General features: G+C 42.5%; 2 protein-coding genes across 3 annotated transcripts; both read right to left on the bottom strand.

The window, feature by feature from the left end:
* Window positions 1-6,990: 6,990 nt before the first annotated feature.
* LOC129840331 (ras-related protein Rab-20-like) lies at window positions 6,991-10,560 on the bottom strand. Its single transcript, XM_055908131.1, has 2 exons — window positions 9,386-10,560; window positions 6,991-8,594 (listed from the first exon to the last, which is right to left on the bottom strand). The coding sequence occupies exons 1-2, from the start codon at window positions 9,642-9,644 to the stop codon at window positions 8,026-8,028; spliced, it is 828 nt and encodes a 275-aa protein (XP_055764106.1). The 5' UTR covers window positions 9,645-10,560; the 3' UTR covers window positions 6,991-8,025.
* Window positions 10,561-10,657: 97 nt separating this feature from the next.
* Window positions 10,658-19,871, bottom strand: cars2 (cysteinyl-tRNA synthetase 2, mitochondrial). Of its 2 annotated transcripts, XM_055908127.1 has the most exons (15): window positions 19,281-19,871; window positions 19,143-19,193; window positions 18,927-19,044; window positions 18,756-18,827; window positions 18,502-18,607; window positions 18,307-18,387; window positions 15,741-15,870; window positions 15,194-15,327; window positions 14,870-14,937; window positions 14,638-14,704; window positions 14,402-14,540; window positions 13,945-14,068; window positions 13,577-13,675; window positions 12,716-12,934; window positions 10,658-11,166 (listed from the first exon to the last, which is right to left on the bottom strand). In XM_055908127.1, exons 1-15 carry the CDS (start codon window positions 19,526-19,528, stop codon window positions 11,101-11,103), a joined length of 1,722 nt encoding a protein of 573 aa, XP_055764102.1. In that variant the 5' UTR covers window positions 19,529-19,871; the 3' UTR covers window positions 10,658-11,100. The 2 variants fall into 2 exon arrangements, with proteins under 2 accessions (XP_055764102.1, XP_055764105.1); XM_055908130.1 differs by lacking the exon at window positions 18,756-18,827.
* Window positions 19,872-20,112: the final 241 nt, after the last annotated feature.

Here is a 20,112-nt window from a genome sequence, read left to right on the forward strand (position 1 = left end):
ATTACATTTTTTACATTTTAGTCATTTAGCAGACGCTCTTATCCAGAGCGACTTACAGTAGAGTGCATACATTTTATTACATTTTTTACATTTTACATACTGAGACAAGGATATCCCTACCGGCCAAACCCTGCCTAACGACACTATGCCAATTGTGCGTCACCCCACGGACCTCCCGGTTGCGGCCGGCTGGGACAGAGCCTGGGCGCGAACCCAGCCCAGCCTGGGCGCGAACCCAGAGACTCTGGTGGCGCAGCTAGCACTGCGATGCAGTGCCCTAGACCACTGCGCCACCCGGGAGGCTACATGGCAGGTTGTTGTTGAGGGTAAGGTTAGGTGAGTTTAAAGTTTAACCACTTGTGCTTTAATCATACGATCTGAGGATACTGACCCCCTCATTCATCCATATGGTGCCCAAACATAGTGCCAGTGTGGGGTGGGATTAAATCCACACTGGGGTCAGACCAAGAGACTTCACCCAGAGAGAGCGCCAGAGAGGGCATCAAGGGGTGTGGCCATTTGAGTCCATGTGTACCCTATGACATCATTTTGTTTTAAGGGGACCCTTGAGCTAGCGTATTCCCAGATCTGTTTGTGTTGCCTTGCCAACTCCTATGGTCATTGTTACACCAAACATATCTAGGACCATGCTACTCTTTGGCCCTTTCGTTTACTGTATAATCCTACTGAGGAATTATAGGGCCAGTGCTAGACACTTGACCACAACTTCCTCTCGCTGTGAGCCATTTTACACCTCTGGGATTGGTCTATGGGGAATTAACTCAGCTACTTAGCACAAGGGTGATTTAGCTTTACTGGCATAAGCCGGCTCCAGAAGTAGGGATGGGTCACCTGGTTAATATCCCCAGGGAGGAAGCCCACTGTTCAGGTAGGGAGAGCTGAGGAGGTCCTCCAGAGCTCATCCTATGGATGGAAGGTACAGTATATGATAGTTTTGTCAAAATCGTGCAGCCCTATCTAATTGTGATTTTTTGTGGGCAGATATTGCGATTATGAATTGTGATTTTCAAACACTTAGGTGAAAACTTAACTGCATCAGACATGGTTAAAACAAGCGTCAGGGAAGAGAGCATCACTTCTAAAATGAGTTCGTATGAATTAATACATACTGTGCTAACTGAATACAAAACTAAATGAAAAAAAAATATTTTCCAACACTGTTACACATAATAGACAAGATTATTGAACCTACATACACATATTAACAAACATACATTTTTAACAGGATCATTAAAATCTAATGTGCAATAAGTGCAGCCCTTGTTCATTAATTAACAAACATTGAATTCATATTTCCTATTTTACCATTGAGTTCTTAAATAACCTAAGTTATTTATTCAGGTAGCCATAGGCTGCAGATGGAATAGGAAGATCATGATTGTGTAATTACCCTGTATGTGGAGGCTCAATCATTATTATAATTTAAATGATGAGTCTAAGTGCCTTAATAAAAACCTGTAGCACGTAGCCTAATGATTGCAAGGTGCAGCCCGTGTCCAAAACAATGGAGTCTTGTCCATTCAATGCGATGGCCTTTAAAACATTTGCTCTGTTATCCTTTTCTACACTTGCTGCTCCTCAATCAGGCCCCGGTCATTCTCTCAACCCAAGAGCGATGTTTTCTTCTGTGTGATCTCTGGAGAAGTAGCCCATGATGTTTGCAAGCACTGACCGTTCAGTTGAAACTCCTCAACAATGAAGTCTACTGTCAAACTAATGTACAGTAGGACTCCGTTGTTTTACTAGACCAAAGGTCTGTTGTAGTCTCGTAGTAAGCCGCCATTGTTAATGACAGCCTACGAATAAGAATTTGTTCTTAACTGACTTATTTTTTTAATGTAACCTTTATTTAACTAGGCAAGTCAGTTAAGAACAAATTTGAATTTACAATGAAGGCCTACCCCGGCCAATTGTGCGCCGCCCTGTGGGACTCCCAATAACAGCCGGTTGTAATACTGCCTGGGATCGAACCAGGGACTATAGTGACGCCTCTTGCACTGAGATGCAGTGCCTTAGACCGCTGTGCCAATCGGGAGCCCAGTTAAAGACTTGCCTAGTTAAATACAGATTAAATAAAGATAAAATAAATACAAATAAAGTAACCTAATAATCAACATGTGTGAGTTTTGTTTCAACTTCTCCCTTAATTTTGTTTTACAGTATTGGGATGGTGACTTGGGAGGGGGAATCTTGTATCTGTGCTGTCCAGCTTGTTTTTCATCTTCTTGAAGCTGTCTTTACTGACTGTGTAAATAAGAACCATTTCTTTGGCTATGTGATTCCCATGTTGAGTCAAGTAAGCTGGATGTCCATTGGTGGTGGACCACTGTTGACGTTGAAAAACCCCAGCAGAGTTGCAGTTCTTGACACAAACCGGTGCACCTGGCACCTACTATACCCCGTTCAAAGGCACTTAAATCCTTTGTCTTGCCCATTCCCCCTCAATGCCACACATACAAAATCCATGTCTCAATTGTCTCAAGCCTTAAAAATCCTTCTTTAACGTGTCTCCTCCCCTTCATCGACACTGACTGAAGTGGATTTAACAAGTGGCATCAATAAGGGATCAAAGCTTTCACCCAGATTCACCTGGTCAGTCTATGTCATGGAAAGAGCAGATGTTCTTAATGCTTTGTATATTCAGTGGAGGTGATAGCCTCTGTGATTTCTTTGTCTGCGGGATGTTTTGAAAACTAATCGTCAATCAATGCCTGTTTAATGTAGGTGGCTGGCTGTGGCTGCGCGGGGGATTGTCGTCGTAGGGGATTGTTCTTCAGATTATTGAAAACATTTGTTGTCGTCACAACTCTGAAGCACTTTTTACACAACATGGTTGGTTGATATCTGTTTGCCTATAGCCGAAATACTGCCATACCACTGAAGATGCTTTGGCACCAAATCGATCTCCATTAGCAGTCGCGCACTCATTTCCCCGAGGTTTATTGAGGTAAAGCTCTCGCTCTCCTCTCTAGCATCTAACTGCGCTTAGGACACTTGTGATTGGCCAGCATGTGCATGCCATGCAAAAACTGAGAGAGCCCGCTTGGTCAGCAATCAGGGTTTCCTAAACTCACTCCTCGGGACCCCAAGGGGTGGACATTCTTGTTTTTGCCCGAGCACTACACAATTGATTCAAATAATCAACTAATCATCAAGCTTTGATCATTTTAATCAGCTGTGTAGTGTTAGTGCAAAAATGAAAACGTGCACCCCTTGGGATCCCAAGGACCGAGTTTGGGAAACACTAGCGCATCTCATTGGAAGAGGTGCCATAGTATAGTTTTTGTTGTATTAATGGAGTGTCAAAGGAGAATCGCAGCCTCTTGCGATACGGATATTGCACATGTCAATATTGCAATTTCGATCTGAACTCGATTAATCGTGCAGCCCTACTATATGGATTGGCAAACATGCATGCTTACTAGTGTAGCACAAATGCTAACATATTACATCGAGACGTATTCAGCTGCTGTGCAAATGCAAAGACAGTGAGAAGTACAAACAGAATTTTTTTCCCACTACAGTGCTATACCCCTTTCCAATCAATTTACACTGACAAACACAAGACAAACTTCTTTAGCATGTGTGGGCGAAGAGAAACTTATTGTAGAAAGCACACAGCCTTTATGAATACAATACATGGTAAGAAAACAGACGTCTGGGAGTCAAACAGTAGGTCAATATTTAAGTCAAGATCAACCTGCTTTACTTACAGTGGATATAAACATAGGCCCAACTGTTTTCAGTGTTGATCTGAGTGTTGACAACATCCATGTGATCAGAGTATCTAAGTCAAAGAGCTTGACCAATGACAAGATAGAGATATATCACACACACAGTACCAGGGAAAAGTTGACACACCTACTTAAGGGTTTTTCTTTATTTGTACTAAAATTAGAAAATAGTAAAAGAAAAACCCTGGAATGAGTAGGTGTGTCCAAACTTTCGACAGATACTGTATATATACACAGTACCCATCATATACAGTACCCGTCAAAATTTGACACACCTACTCATTCAAGGGTTTGTCTTTATTTTTTACTATTTTCTACATTGTAGAATAATAGTAAAGACCTCAAAACTATGAAATAACACATGGAATCATGTAGTAACCAAAAAAGTGTCAAACAAATTTAAATATATTTTAGATTAATCAAAGTAGCCACCCTTTGCCTTGATGGCAACTTTGCACATATTTGGGATTCTCTGAACCAGCTTCATAGAGTAGTCACCTGGAAAGCATTTCAATTAACAGGTGTGCCTTGTTAAAAGTTAATTTGAGGCATTTCTTTCCTTCTTAATGCGTTTGAGCCTAATGAGTAAAAAAAAACATAAAGCACTATGATGAAACTGGCTCTCATGAGGACCGCCACAGGAAAGAAAGACCCAGAGTTATCTCTAATTAACGTATCCTCTGCAGCAGAGTTAACTGCACGTCAGATTGCAGCCCAAAATAAATGCTTCACAGAGTTCAAGTAACAGACACATCTCAACATCAACTGTTCAGAGGAGACTGCATGAATCAGGACTTTATGGTCAAATTGCTGCAGAGACACCTACTAAAAGGACACCAATAAGAAGAAAAGGCTTTACTTGGGCCAAGAAACAGACACAATGGACATTAGACCAGTGGAAATCTGTCATTTGGTCTGAAGAGTCCAAATTTTAGATTTTTGGTTCCAACCGCCGTGTCTTTGTGAGATGCAGAGTAGGTGAACGGAGGATCTCTGCATGTGTGGTTCCCACTATGAAGCATGGAGGAGGTGTGATGGTGTGGGGGTGCTATGCTGGTGACACTATTGGTGATTTATTTAGAAAATCGAGGCACCCTTAACCAGGATGGCTACCACAGCATTCTGCAGCGATACGCCATCCCATCTGGTTTGCACTTAGTGGGACTATAATTTGTTTTTCAACAGGAATATGACCCAAAACACACCTCCAGGCGGTGTAAGGGCTATTGACCAATAAGGAGATTGATGTTGCTTTATCAGATGACCTGGGCCCCATTTTACAAAGCCAGTTCAGCTTAACTCTGAGTCAGTCACTATGGCAACATACTCCATTAAGCTAACCTGCTCGCTGGCAGGTTTTCAACTTACCCCGAGTTTCTCCTCTTTATCAAAAGCCTGCAGACTGAAGGAGGTGTCAGACATGGCGTGTCCTTTTCTTGAAGAGCCAGTTGATATAGAAGCACAAATACTCCGCAGAAATCTCAGTCGGGAAGAGGGTGATCAGACTCTGCTTGCATGTTTTACCATTCCCTGATGATTATCTGTTTGAGCGTTTCCATTTTTCTGCACAATTGATCATTCATCTGAACAATATTCTCAGCCCTCATATGACACATCGTGGACATGCTCTCAGTTCGGAACAAATTATTTGTGTTGCACTTCATTTTTTTGCCAACGGGAGTTTTCTAAACACAGCAAAAAAAGAATCGTCCTCTCACTGTCAACTACGTTTATTTTCAACAAACTGAACATGTTTAAATATTTGAATTAACATAACAAGATTCAACAACTGAGACATTAACTGAATAAGTCCCACAGACATGTGACTAACAGAAATTGAATAATCTGTCCCTGAACAAAGGGGGGGGGGGGGGGGTCAAAATCAAAAGTGACAGTCAGTATCTGGTGTGGCCACCAGCTGCATTAAGTACTGCGGTGCATCTCCTCCTCATGGACTTCACCAGATTTTCCAGTTCTTGCTGTGAGATGTTACCCCACTTTCCACCAAGGCACCTGCAAGTTCCTGGACATTTCTGGGGGGAATGGCCCAAGCCCTCACCCCCTGATCCAACAGGTCCCAGACGTGCTCGAGGATTGAGATCCGGGCTCGTCGCTGGCCATGGCAGAACACTGACATTCCTGTCAGGAAATCACACACAGAACGAGCAGTATGGCTGGTGGCATTGTCATGCTGGAGGGTCATGTCAGGATGAGTCTACAGGAAGGGTACAACATGAGGGATTAGGAAGTCTTCCCTGTAATGCACAGCGTTGAGATTGCCTGCTGTGACACCGCCCCAGACCACGACGGACCCTACACCTCGATCCCGCTCCAGAGTACAGGCCTCGGTGTAACGCTCATTCCTTTGACGATAAACGCAAAGTGTTTTTCAGAGTCAGTAGAAAGGTATCTTTAGTGTCCTACATTTTCATAACTGTGACCTAATTTCCTACCGTCTGTAATCTGTTTGTGTCTTAATGAACAATCCACAGGTGCGTGTTCATAAATTGTTTATGGTTCATTGAACAAGCATGGGAAACAGTGTTTAAACCCTTTACAATGAAGACATGTGAAGGTATTTGGATTTTTACAAATTATCTTTGAAAGACAGGGTCCTGAAAAAGGGACATTTTTATTTTGGCTGAGTATCTATCTAGAACATTTCTGGTCCCAGTCCATCCCAGATTGTCAGGTAGGGAGCTTAATTTAACCAGCTCAAGACAAACAAACACCATCATATCCACGGCACAGTTCTAGACTGACACTCGGGCATGTAAACCTCTTACTAGAACACTTGTTCCAAAGGCTAAGGTGACAGGTGAGTAAAGTGGCCACAATAACATGTCATTCAGCCCTAGTTGTGGATTCTGAACATCTCGAAATGTTTCCGTTCTAAATTCCCAGAGAATCAAAATGTTCGAAGAACATTGAGTAGTGGATGTGTGAAAATGTTGTTTAAAATGAAGCACAGTAGTTTGAAATCTCATCAGGGACTCAGTCTCACCAGTACATCAATTCTGTTTGATTTCTTAGTCAAGGTGGCAACATAATGTCTTTTGGGGTAAAGAGGATATTTTGGTTCTTTGGCCATATTCCTAGTCCTCCATTTTCAATAGGAGCTCTCTAAAAACAGTCCCTACACTACACCCTTGTGGTAGTATTTTACACCATATGTTGAATAACATGGTGCCTTCGAAATTAAAAAACATGTTATTCACAGAAAGCAGAAATTCAATAACTATTATTGGAGGTAGAATGGCTTTAATTTAGGCAGATGGTAAACAAAGACAAAGAAATAAAAAGGTGTCTGAAAATGGCAAATGCCACAAAAATCAAGTGAAACTACATTTTTCTATCAAGGACAAACAGCTCAGAAAAGTGACATTTTTGTGCAACTCAGTCCAAAAATTCCCCAAGATCAGAATTGACTAAAAAACAAGTGACATTTCCTTTTTAGTGTGAAACCATCAAATCTGAACAGCAGTGCCGGACTACTGGATTTACTTACAGAATTAGCACATTTTGCCATGGTGCAGAGAGAAAAAAGTGAAGTTTTCTAATGCTATTCTACACATTTTGTCATCAGGTTAAGAGCAAATTTTGACAAATACAGTTTTAAAGCCAATTTCATACAATTCTACACTTTTGCCATTGGGCAGATTTTTGGTTTTATTGGTATTTTATAATGCATCTAATTTTGTTCACATTTTGCCATGAGGTTAAGATAATTTTGCAGTTTTAAACCTACATTTCCTACAATTCTACACATTTTGGTATCATATGCAACAAAAACATGGGTTAGGGGCCCGGGGGCACATGCCCAGTGCCTGTTCGGTAACCTGGCCTAGCTGAGCAGTTGAGCTCACTTGATGAGTAATCCCTCTGTATTAAAGTAGAAACAATGTGGGTGTACGTATGTGTACGTCTGTGAATACCAACCCCTAACTCCAGGGAAGATTCTCAATTGCATACTCCTCGCATCCTCTCTCCAGCTCCTCCAATAGGTTTGGAGATGGTCAGAGGGAAGGGACCTCAGGCTTTCTTATCCAATGGGTTATGAGAAGAATACTAGGAGAGAAGAGGCGAGGAGTATACAATTGAGATTCTCCCCAAGACTACTTCCTTGTCTTCAGCAGGCTCTGGGGTAAACGTTCCCCAAGGTACAGATCTAGGATCAGCTTCGCCTCCCACAATCCTAACCTTACCCATGTGGGGAAAATGCAAAATAGACCCAAGATCAGCATATTGGGGCTACTTCACCCTACACCGTTCAGCAGCAGCCCCCCTTGGTTTGCTTGCTGGACACCGGCCCATAGTCCTCCAGGTCAATGGTGGGTGAGGCCTCGCTCTCCGACCTCATCCTCAGGATGGACGGCAGCACCAATTCGAACAGCGTCTCGAACAACTCGTCCACGTTGGCACCCGTCTTGGCGCTCGTCTCAAAGCACATCCGCTCTGCAGGCGGGCTCACACACTCATCCAGCGCCTTGTACCGGAGGATACGCTGGTAGAGCGCCACGGCGTCCTCCTTTCGAACCTCTCGGTTGGCCACGGGGGAGACCGTAGTAGGGGAGGCTGGAGGGATGAGGTGGCAGGCATAGAGCGGTGTGTGGACGGGGTAACCCCCCTCATAGTCTTCTTCCACATTGGGGGGGTCAGTAAGGTCAGCCTTGTTGCCCACCACGGCGTAGATACAGTCGTGATTGGTTGTGTCGGTGAGAGACAGGAAGCGCTCCTCCAGCTCGGCCAGGCTCTGCCAGTTGGTCACGTCGTAGGTAAGGATGACAGCGGACGCGCCCCGGCAGTACATGGAGCCGAGCCCGTGGAACTGCTCCCGACCTAGTAGTGAAACATTAAGCATGATTAGATGGTTACATAGTGTAAGGAATCAAGAAGGGAGAGTGAGCTTGTCCAAGGTGGTCTGCGAACCCTCAGCCTTCTGGGTAACAGACTTGCACGCTAAGAACTGTTCCAAGAAACCCATCTCCCTTGCGGGAGTCAATATGAGGTAATATATTAAGCCAGTGAATGGAACCACATCACATGTTTTCCAATTAGATTCCACCATTTTTTATTTTATATTATAAGCCCCTTTCCCTTATATGCGTTTATGAATGCACGGTCGCTCCACAATACATGGGCAGACAGAAACTTTTACCATATATACCCATTTGTATTATGCTGTGGGTATTCCACACACAAAAGCTACTGGTTGCTGGATTTTTCCATTCAATCCAGTCACTCAAGATAAGATGTTATCTTCAGTTGAGCTCTGTATGTAAAGTAGACCTAACTACTGTGGCAAGCACTACCTCCACCCATTCTTTCCTCACTGTAAACAATCCTCCCCCAAAATTAGACATAAAATACAAATTTCAAAAAGATATTTTCTTGAAACCCTGTGAATTTGGAAAATACATATTAATGCTTGCGTCTGTCAACAAATTACGCTTGATGGGTATAGTATAATTAGTTGCAATTAGTCTGTCTGTGCACTTAAAAATGCTAAATAAAAGTAGAAATTGACACTGCACTTTCCCCATGTGCTATACTAGTACTGGAAATAAAACATTTTTATCATAAAAAATACAATATGTTTGTGTTATTTTAAATGGTATTTATTACACTACCTGCGGTGTCCCAAAGCGATATGTTGTAGGGTCCCCACTGCTTTAAGTAGAACGCACCGCCGACGGTACTAATGGTATCATTGAACTGTTTATCCATGTACCTGTGTAACAGAGAGGTCTTCCCAACGTTCATGTCCCCCAATATAACCAGTTTCACGTCGGGCCTCCTCGCCCTTTTCATTTCAGGCATGGGTCTTTTCATTCTCCGTCTAGACACCCGAACAGGCGACACGATCTCAAAAGTGCAATTGACTTTCATTAAAAACGTATTTGATAAAATTGTCAAAGCAATTAAGCTTCCTTACTGTTCCAGTCTGTCAGGTGGCCTTCGGTTTTGACATGCATAGAACATCTGTCGGTCTAAAGCGAAAGAATGCATAGGATTTACCAAACCAACCGTGAGTCAACTTCTACCCATTTAGCATCCACCGCAGAATAAAAAGCATATGACTCGTTTCTACATGAACGGATATATCAATGAAATTGTGACACAGCTTGCTCAATGATCAGAGTTCACTCAGAAAATGATGACAGGGGAAACTTGGTCGATTTAAAGTAGTATCTGGCCAACGAGCATGCAGAAACATCAATCAAATTACTGAGATTTGATTGGAAAATGTAAATGTTCTCCACCAACCCAAAGAGGAGTTTCCCTTTATATTTGCATGGTTGTAGCTATTGTATTTGTTGTGCTATATTTGTCTTGTGACGTTTATTTGATAACAATTAATAAACTGAGAAATTAACATTTTATCACAATGGTTGGCATCTTTTTACTTCTATATTTCCTCCCCCTCTAATGTGTGTGTGTTGATGAAATCAGTAGCAATTAGTATAATGTAACAACAGAAAGACAAACACTGAACAAAAATAGCAGGCAAAATCCACTGGACAACGTTGGAGGCAGCTTATGGTAGAGAATTGAACATTAAATTATCTGGCAACAGCTCTGGTGGATATTCGTGGAGTCAGCATGGCAATAACACACTACCTCAAAACTTGAGACATCTGTGGCATTATTTTGGGTGACAAAACTGCACCTTTTAAAGTGGCCTTTTGTCCCCAGCACAAGGTGCACCTGTGTAATGCCATTTAATCAACTTCTTGATATGTCACACCTGTCTGGTGGATGGATTATCTTGGCAAAGGTGAATTGCTCACTAACAGGGTTGTAAATAAATTTGTGCACAACATTTGAGAAAATAACCTTTTTGTGCATATAGAAAATGTCTTTGATTTTCTATTTCAGCTCATGAAACATGGGACCAAGACTTTACATGTTGCATTTATATTTTGTTTTAGTGTGTAATAATTTAAATGGCATTTTGCACAGGAATAATTTGACAATTCTGATTTCAAAAGATTTACATATTTGATAGTCATTCCCCTGAAATACATTTTACTTTGAATCAAGTAGCTTGGTGAAAAATATTTTACATTAACAATATTTTATATACAATTCTGTCAACACTTTTTTGCAGACCTAAGTATAATTTTATGACAATCCCATTTATAACTATGTGATAGTATCATATCCAATGCCTGTGATATAGTCCAACCTGCCCTTTGACAAATCCATTATACCAATCCTTCCAAAGTCTTGAGTAAACCGTCAACATCATAGCAGCTCCAACCATGTCTCCCAGTCTTTGTGGTAGTCCTCAATCTTCATACAAAACTCAATCTAAGCACATTCTGTTCGCAATTCTGTTCTATTATTTCTTGTCTTGGCCAGCTGGCCTCTTCTGCGAAATCTCCCACGTGGAGTTGGGGCCTCTGTCCTGAATCCAGAAAAAAAAGAACAACTTGAGTCATAATGAAGGAATGTCACCCAGTTAAACCTCATACTACAAACACTCAAGTCTTTCAAGCAAGTTATAACAGTATGGCATATTTTGCAATATCAGTTCATAGCTATGCAGGATGTATTTTTAGACAATAGATGGCATAAAGTTTCTAAGTGTTCAACTTCTTGGATTAGTTTTACTTTAAAACCTAAGGTTTTACTTTTGAGGAAAAATATTTCAAGTGTTAAATGTGATTTTTTTCTTCATTCAAATATTACTTGCCTAAAGGAAATGACAATTAAATGCTAAATGAGAGCTAATCCAGTGCTTCCAAAACGTTCTTTACTCATGTCATTCATATTCCATTCACCCCGCTCAATGTAACATCGATAGGTTTAGGCTTCTACATGATACTTGAATTTGCCCTATACCCATCATGAGGTTGCTACAACCTAACCTACATATGTAAGTTCATAACGTATTAACATAGGTGCACAGGAGTTTGAGAGAAAGGTGGCAGTGACACATTCAATACCGCCTTGCACACTCTTGCCTGCATCTAGTCCAAACATTTGTTCCATTTTACAACCAAAACAAGAGTTTCTATTGCAGGTCGGTCCATCTCATTTACTTACATTTAAGAAAAGTTTTGCAACAGAATTGGCAGAAGGAATACACCTCTGATCACCCACACACAGTTCACTTTCATAGCAGCCACATACAAACAGCATCATCACCTTGCTCGATGAATAATTCCTTCTCGCATCTTACCTTTTCTCTTCACTTGTGGACCATGGTGCACAACAGCTGTCTATGACCCAGTGAAAAAACCTCTCCAAGACAAATTTTCATAACATACCCGCTAACCGCTACACACAGCCTACAATTATCACCATATTAGTTAATGTCACAGTCAACATAGCTACTAGAAGAAAACGCGTTAGTAAACCCGCTACAATATGCTTGGGTGTTATCGAGATTTTTATACTGTTATTCTGCCATTCTGGGATTTATGCTATTACCAGTTTAGCATACAAGGGGGCGCTAACAATGCAAAAAGTCCATTGGGTGTCTATTACCAAAATGCTAACAAAATTAGCACAAGTAATTTGCACAGTTTCTCTCGTTCATTTTAGCTTTTAAATGTCCACACATTTGATTGGTAGGATAACATGTCAGTTAATGTTGCAAGAGCTCTGATATGTTGGAGGACGTCCTCTGGAAGTCGCTATAATTATTGTGTAAGTCTATGGAAGGGGGTGAGAATCATAAGCCTCCTTGGGTTTATTGACTTCAATACAGAACCTGAGGACAGAAACTAGCTGTTCTCTGGCTACACCATGGTGCTACCTGAGAGTGCTGTTGAGGCTACTGTAGACCTTCATTTCAAAACAGTGTTTTAATCAGTTATTTGGTGTGAATATATTTAGTATAGATTTATCTAAAAATGATAACTTTCTTAATGTTTCACTATTTTTAATGAAACTCACTGAGTACAATCGTCTTCCCCTTCCTCCTTTGAGGAGCCTCCACACACACTAACCCTTATGTGCACTCCCATAGACGCAAGGTCTTTCCGCAGGGTGTCGCAGGCCTTGAGGAGGGGTAACTTTTCGGAGCGTTGTCTTGGACTGGCATAGGCGGGCTCTCCAGGGAGCGTGTCTTCCACGGACAAAGCGAAGGCCCGCACATCGCTACGGAAACGAGCCAACTGCTCCACCACGTTCTCTAGGGTCCCCGAAGAATCAACAGAATGAGCCTCCTGAAGATGAAGAGAGGTGAGATATGGAACAAGTAAAGCAGTTAGGGTTATGGTCCTGTGTGGCTCAGGTTTGTGGATTCGATTCCCACGGTGGACCAGTACAAAAATGTATGCACTTACGTGTATGCACTTACACTTAAGTCGCCCTAGATAAAAGTGTCTGCTAAATTACTAAAATGTCAAATGTAACATAAAATGGTTATAATTAACCTGATTTTAGGCCAATAATAGGTGCCATTTTAACCACAGAAAAAAAGTAACTTGCATCAAAAAGACAACATACTACCAATACTGCTGGCATTTACATCAAAGAGATGGTGGCAATCGTTTATGGACATTTACCATTAAAACGGTGCAGACACACAATCATATGTTGCACTGGAATAAGGCCAGGATTCAATCCAATCAGTGGTAGATCCGTATAATAGTGCTTATTGATATTTAAAGTCTATTTCTGATTGAGCCGACATATGCTGCATTTAATGTGAATACGGTCTCCGCGAACATTGCTTTAAAAGGTGCAGAGCCCGATCGGATTGAACCCCGGCCTTAGTGGTGCGCTGAGTATTTGAGGAGATACACTCCTATTGTGCCGTCATAATGTCAGCCAGCTGTGTGTTACTATGAACTTTAATCTCGGACCTTTCTGTCCAGCAGGTCGACCCCCAGGACATCAAAGACTTCCCTGATGTAGGTGAGGAAGGCCCCAAACACAGCTGGGCTCCTTGGTGAACTGTCAGGCTACTCAGACAAGGCACAACAAGTAACAGTGAACCATTCACCATACAGTATAAGCCATCCCCTTATGAAACACAGGAATATCTACATGAGAAATTGTGTCATCTTTGTAACAATTCAATGCAATGTGTGAAGGTATGACTTGTGATTATGTTACATCTTATTCAGGTTAGTTGTGTGTTGACATGCTGAGACGTTGACTTTCTTTGCCTGAAACTGTTCCTCAGAGTGGTACGCTACATTTGTCATGGTTCTCATCTTGGACAGGTTACCTTAGTGACGGGCTGAAGATGGCGGTTCCCATGGTAAACAAGGCTCATGATGGCATTAACGACCCTTGGCGTATCAAAGTCATCTGCCAGCGCTCTGACAACGTTTGCTTTGGTTTCAGCTAACCTTGAAAACACAGACGCCAAGGAATTGGTCGAGGTTAATCTGCTTACCTTCCGAAGGACATGTGATATGGTAGGAAAATGAACTGTTCAACCTGACCTACGACACTTAAACATAGATAAGTGACCCACCTTGTGTAAAATATGCCAGTGAACGTATCACCCTGACAAAGGCGTCATCAGAAACGAAAATGGCAGTGATGTCTCAATGAACTGAGAATGCACGTGACTCTCCTGATGCGACGTTCCTGCACTAGAATGAATGTGTGTGTGTGTATTCAATGCGGTACTACACTGCATATAAAGTATAATAGCAGAAAGGAGATGTAGGCCCTACCTTTCCCATAATGCCCCCTCCTGCACAGCCTGGCACTGCAGCTGGCCCCTCATGTAGGCCTGGGCATCATGGGTGAAGGCAGTAATGGTTGCCAGGGAGCTCTGAGCTTCGTTCAAGCTGGCGTCACTGTAGTCGATTGCTGCGAACAACAAAAAAGATGACCCCAGAGCTCAACATCACTTGAGTAAAATTAAAACCAGTTTACCATCATCAAAACAACCAAAAAGGGTTCACACCTGATCTGTATTTGGTCAGAAGGCAGAACATTCGGAATTCATTGGCGGAGTACGATTCTAGGAAATCCTACAAGTGAGAGAGATGAATACACATGAAGTACATATTACCTCAAATTAGGAAGAACGAAGGCTTGTTATAAAACGAATGACCTTTTCTATAGTGCAAGCCTGAAACCATGTAATGATGTTTACCGATTTAAAAGTAGTAATGTACTGTAGATCAACACTTTACCTTTATCGATATATAATTATTCAAGGACTTTGACATTTTCTCAGCACTTCCTTTAAGATGTAAATGTCCTGCATAAGAAAAGAAAGTAAAAGTAGAAATACCGATATGAATCATCTCTATCGTTACCCATGGAGGTCGTGAGTAAAGCATTATCCATGTAAGTGGACATCACAGTCATGTTAATTATCTTTCAATCTAAATAAAACCGACTGAAACATAAAGAGACTCCCTTGGACATGTACAGTAAGAAGAAAATCATTTCCGTTTTGCTACGGTGTGCCCTACTGAATACGACCTACGTGTCACAGGACTGTGGAGTCCTACCTGAGTGCAGGAAGTAGTTCCCCCACTGGCCACACTGGTGGTAGGCCTCACACTGGGCGATCTCATTCTCATGGTGAGGGAAGGCCAGATCGACGCCCCCAGAGTGAATGTCCAGCTGACTTCCAAACACAGAGCTGGAGACCGGAGAGGTGAAAGTAAACCTTCGGAAAACGGATCGAAATGCATTCCCATATACTTTCAGCCCAAAGTGACAGACACCAGGGGGATTATTTAACTCCATACGGTGAACTCCCAACATATAAATTACATGGTGATAATAAAATGCATATTTTATCAGATTAAACAGAGGCCATGGTAGGTAGGCAAATATTTCTTGCTGTGACAGAGAATGAGTTGAAAACAAAAGCAAAGACATGATGATGACCTAAAGTAGCCTGGTTCCAGATCTGTTTGTGCCGTCTTGCCAACTCCAGTGGTCATTTTCATTGGCAAGAAAGCACAAACAGATCTGGTACTATGTTAGTCCTAAATGATGAATATAGGGTTATTCTTCAATAACCAAGGGTTAGTAAAATGAGGTTGGCACCTGGCAATGGTGGAGCATTCGATGTGCCAGCCGGGTCTTCCCTTGCCCCAGGGAGACTCCCAGGAGGGCTCCTGCGGCTTGGAAGCCTTCCACAGGGCAAAATCTCTGCTGTCCCGTTTCTCTGTGTCCCCTAGGAAACAGTATGTTAAAGCTTAGTTCCTACCCAAAACATGTATCAGTTAGTCAATCATTGCCTATGGTTTTGAAAAAGCATACTGTAGTCTTCCAAACACAAAGGAAGTACACTCTAAGCTCGATGTCCTCAATCTCACACAAATTATCAAGGAACCCACCAGGTACAACCCTAAATCCGTAAACATGGGTACCGTTATAGATATTATCCTGACCAACTTGCCCTCCAAATACATCTCAGCTGATTTCGATCACTGCCTCATTGCTTGCATCCGTTATGGGTCCGGGGTCAAACGACCAACCCTCATCACTGTCAAATGCTCCCTAAAACACTTCTGCGAGCAGGCCTTTCTAATCGACCTGGCCCGGGTATCCTGGAAGGATATTGACCTCATCCCGTCAGTAGAGGATGCCTGGTTGTTCTTTAACAGTAATTTCCTCACCATCTTAAATAAGCATGCCCCTTTCAAAAAATGTAGAACTAAGAACAGATATAGCCCTTGGTTCACTCCAGACTTGACTGCCCTTGACCAGCACAAAAACATCCAGTGGTGTACTGCACTAGCATCGAAGAGTCCCTGCGATATGCAACTTTTCAGGGAAGTCAGGAACCAATACACACAGTCAGTCAGGAAAGCAAAGGCTAGCCTTTTCAAACAGAAATTTGCATCCTTCCATCTCTAACTCCAAAAAGTTCTGGGACACTGTTAAGTCCATGGAGAATAAGAGCACCTCCTCCCAGCTGCCCACTGCACTGAGGCTAGGAAACACTATCACCACCGAGAATTTCAATAAGCATTTCTCTACGGCTGGCCATGCATTCCTTCTGGCTACCCCAATCCCTGCAAACAGCTCCGCACCCCCGCAGCTACTTGCCCAAGCCTCCCCAGCTTCTCCTTCACCCAAATTCAGATTGCTGATGTTCTGAAAGAGCTGCAAAACCTGGACCCGTACATATCAGTTGGGCTAGACAATCCGCCACCATTGTTGCAACCCCTATTACTGGTCTGTTCAACCTCTCTTTCGTATCGTCCGAGATTCCTAAAGATTGGAAAGCTGCCGCGGTCATCCCCCTCTTCAAAGGGGGTGACAATAGACCCAAACTGTTACAGACCTATATCCATCCTGCCCTGCCTTTCCAAAGTCTTCGAAAAGCCAAGTGAACAAACAGATCACTGACCATTTCAAATCCCATCGTACCTTTTCCGCTGTGCAATCACAGCTGCAATCATGGCTGTGCAATCACAGCGTTTAGTACCTCAGCCACGCTCAAGGTACTAAACGATATCATAACCGCCATCGTTAAAAGACAGTACTGTGCAGCCATCTTCATCGACCTGGCCAAGGCTTTCGACTCTGTCAATCACCGTATTCTTATCGGCAGACTCAACAGCCTTGGTTTCTCAAATGACTGCCTCGCCTAGTTCACCAACTACTTCTCAGATAGAGTTCAGTGTGTCAAATCGGAGGGCCTGTTGTCCGGACCTCTGGCAGTCGCTATGGGGGTACCACATGGTTCAATTGTCAGGCCGACCCTTTTTTCTGTATATCAATGATGTCGCTCTTGCTGCGGGTGATTCCTTGATCCACCTCTACGCAGACGACACCATTCTGTATACATCTGGCCCTTCTTTGGACACTGTGTTTACAAACCTCCGAGCTTCAATGCCATACAACACTCCTTCCGTGGCCTCCAACTGCTCTTAAACGCTAGTAAAACTACATGCATGCTCTTCAACCGATCGCTGCCTGCACCCGCTCGCCCGACCAGCATCACTACTCTGAAAGGTTCTGACTTAAAGCACCGCCTTATCTCAGCTCACTGGTCACCATAACAACATCCACCCGTAGCATGCGCTCCAGCAGGTATATCTCACTTGTCATCCCCAAAGCCAACACCTCTTTGGCTGCCTTTCCTTCCAGTTCTCTGCTGCCAATGGCTGGAACGAATTGCAAAAATCGCTGAAGTTGGAGACGTATCTCCCTCACTAACGTTAAGCATCAGCTATCTGAGCAGCTTACCGATCGCTGCAGCTGTACACAGCCCATCTGTAAATAGCCCATCCAACTACCTATCTCATCCCCGTATTGTTTTTTTCTCCCTTCTGCACACCAGTATTTCTACTTGCATATCATCATCTGCACATCTATCACTCCAGTGTTAATTTGCTAAATTGTAATTACTTTACTACTATGGCCTATTTATTGCCTTACCTCCTTACTCCATTTGCACACACTGTATATAGATTTTTCTATTGTTATTAACTGTACTTTTGTTTATCTCATGTGTAACTCTGTGTTGTTGTTTTTTGTCAAACTGCTTTGCTTTATCTTGGCCAGGTCTACCTGGCCTACCTGGTTAAATAAAGGTGAAATACATTTTTTTTTAAAGTATGACAAAAAAATGTCACAATGAAGTGATGTAAACACGTACCAGGCTCACCAGCTGCATCTCTAGCACCCATAAGCTTGCCGTAACGGTCCCCGATGGACCCGATATCGAAATACACGTCCCCTGCAGAAGAATGAACACCCGGAATTCAGATCCTGCAACTATTTACAAACTGATCTTGGCTTGAGAAAGTAACAACGAGAATGTATCAACAATGACTTTTACATATAGACATACCTTGTTTTGTGGCATAGGCGTGTTCATTTCTGATGATGCCCTCAATGAAAGCCACGATTTGAGGTATATTCTCAGTGACCCTCAAGTACACAGCAGGAGGAAGAACCTTGAAAAATATAAATAAACATGCATATCTTTGCTAACATATCAAATATATGTGCAGTAATTAATGTATGCAGGGTAAGTACTATATAATACACAGCTAACAAAAGCTCAAATGTCTTCCACCCAGCAAACATTACATACTCACACACCTTCAGGGCTAACATGTCATTTTTAAATTCCTCCTCGTACATTCTGGCGAGGACTGTTGGAGATATGCTTTTCTGCAATGTCATCAAAAATATAATCAAAGTACAAAAAAATACATCAATATCATCAGCATCTCGATTATAGGGTCTGAATTGGAGGTATAATAAGCCTACCTCCAAAGCTCTTCTAATGATTTTATCATCGATGTCAGTGATGACCATGACATGAATGACATTGATGCCAAAGACCCTGGATAGAACCCTCTGGATGATGTCAAATCTGACATAGGAACTAAAAGAGAGATTCAAGTTCAGCCGTTTGGGTACAGCAAAATCAACTTATGACATTTCATTTTGTATCATTGAAAATATACTTTGAGAGTGGGTTACCATGCATGCCCCAGGTGAGCATGGTCATAGACAGTGGGTCCACAGCTATACCTGCAGTAACAGTACAAATAGTTACTACCGTCAATACCCCTGTCAGCAGCAGTAAATTAGCTATATGAAATCCCATGTTTTCCATACCAAGTAGCAATTCCTTCCTTCGCCAATACCAGTGGTTCTTTCTGTTTGGTGAGGCTGTTGTAGGTCTTCAACCCCGTGTCGTATCCTGTTGGTCGAGTCCATTTCTTCCCCACCCCTGTACATGATGCACTGGGTCTGAAGATCAGTTTGCTTGGTGACACTAACGTTAGCTGAATGTCCTTTGAGAAAGCATACCGGCATCTTAATTTCAATAGAAGCGGCCTAAATATTGTTATGCAGGGCCACATGGTTACAACTGAGTGCAAAAGAATAGGATGTACCCGGCGACGGAGCCACTCGTCCAGTCTCTTGTGTCAAGTGTGACAGACAAGTAGCTAGCTAGCTTGACAGTTCTCAATATAGCTAAGTAATGTAGATTAGCAGGCAACTCAACTGCCACTTCCAAATGTGTCGTTAAGTCGTCCGTTGTGCCTGATCGCTACCTCGACATGCTTCAATATTTGATTGTAAAGCCCACGTGCATAAACCGAATCTTGAAAGCTGCTGTACTCGGCGTTACAAAGTTGCATTCCGTTCACAACTAGCCTCGTACAATACATCCAGATCTCGCGAGCTCTTCTTCTATGATATAATAGTGGTCCGCAAACCAACGTTAAAGGTGCATGCCGCCACCTACTGTGCTGGAGTGTGTGGTCCTTCACGGTTTATAACGTTTCTAAATCCTCCTACCTAACGCAGTACTTCTGAGAAAACAAAAAAGAGCACTACTAACTTCTAATAGACCCTTCCCCCATCCACAAAATCCTTTCCCAACCTGAATGACCCTACACTTCAATCCAACCCTCTCTTCAACATACTTACAAAAATAACA

Source organism: Salvelinus fontinalis, chromosome 41 (genome assembly GCF_029448725.1).
Source record: "Salvelinus fontinalis isolate EN_2023a chromosome 41, ASM2944872v1, whole genome shotgun sequence".
Classification (NCBI taxonomy): domain Eukaryota; kingdom Metazoa; phylum Chordata; class Actinopteri; order Salmoniformes; family Salmonidae; genus Salvelinus; species Salvelinus fontinalis.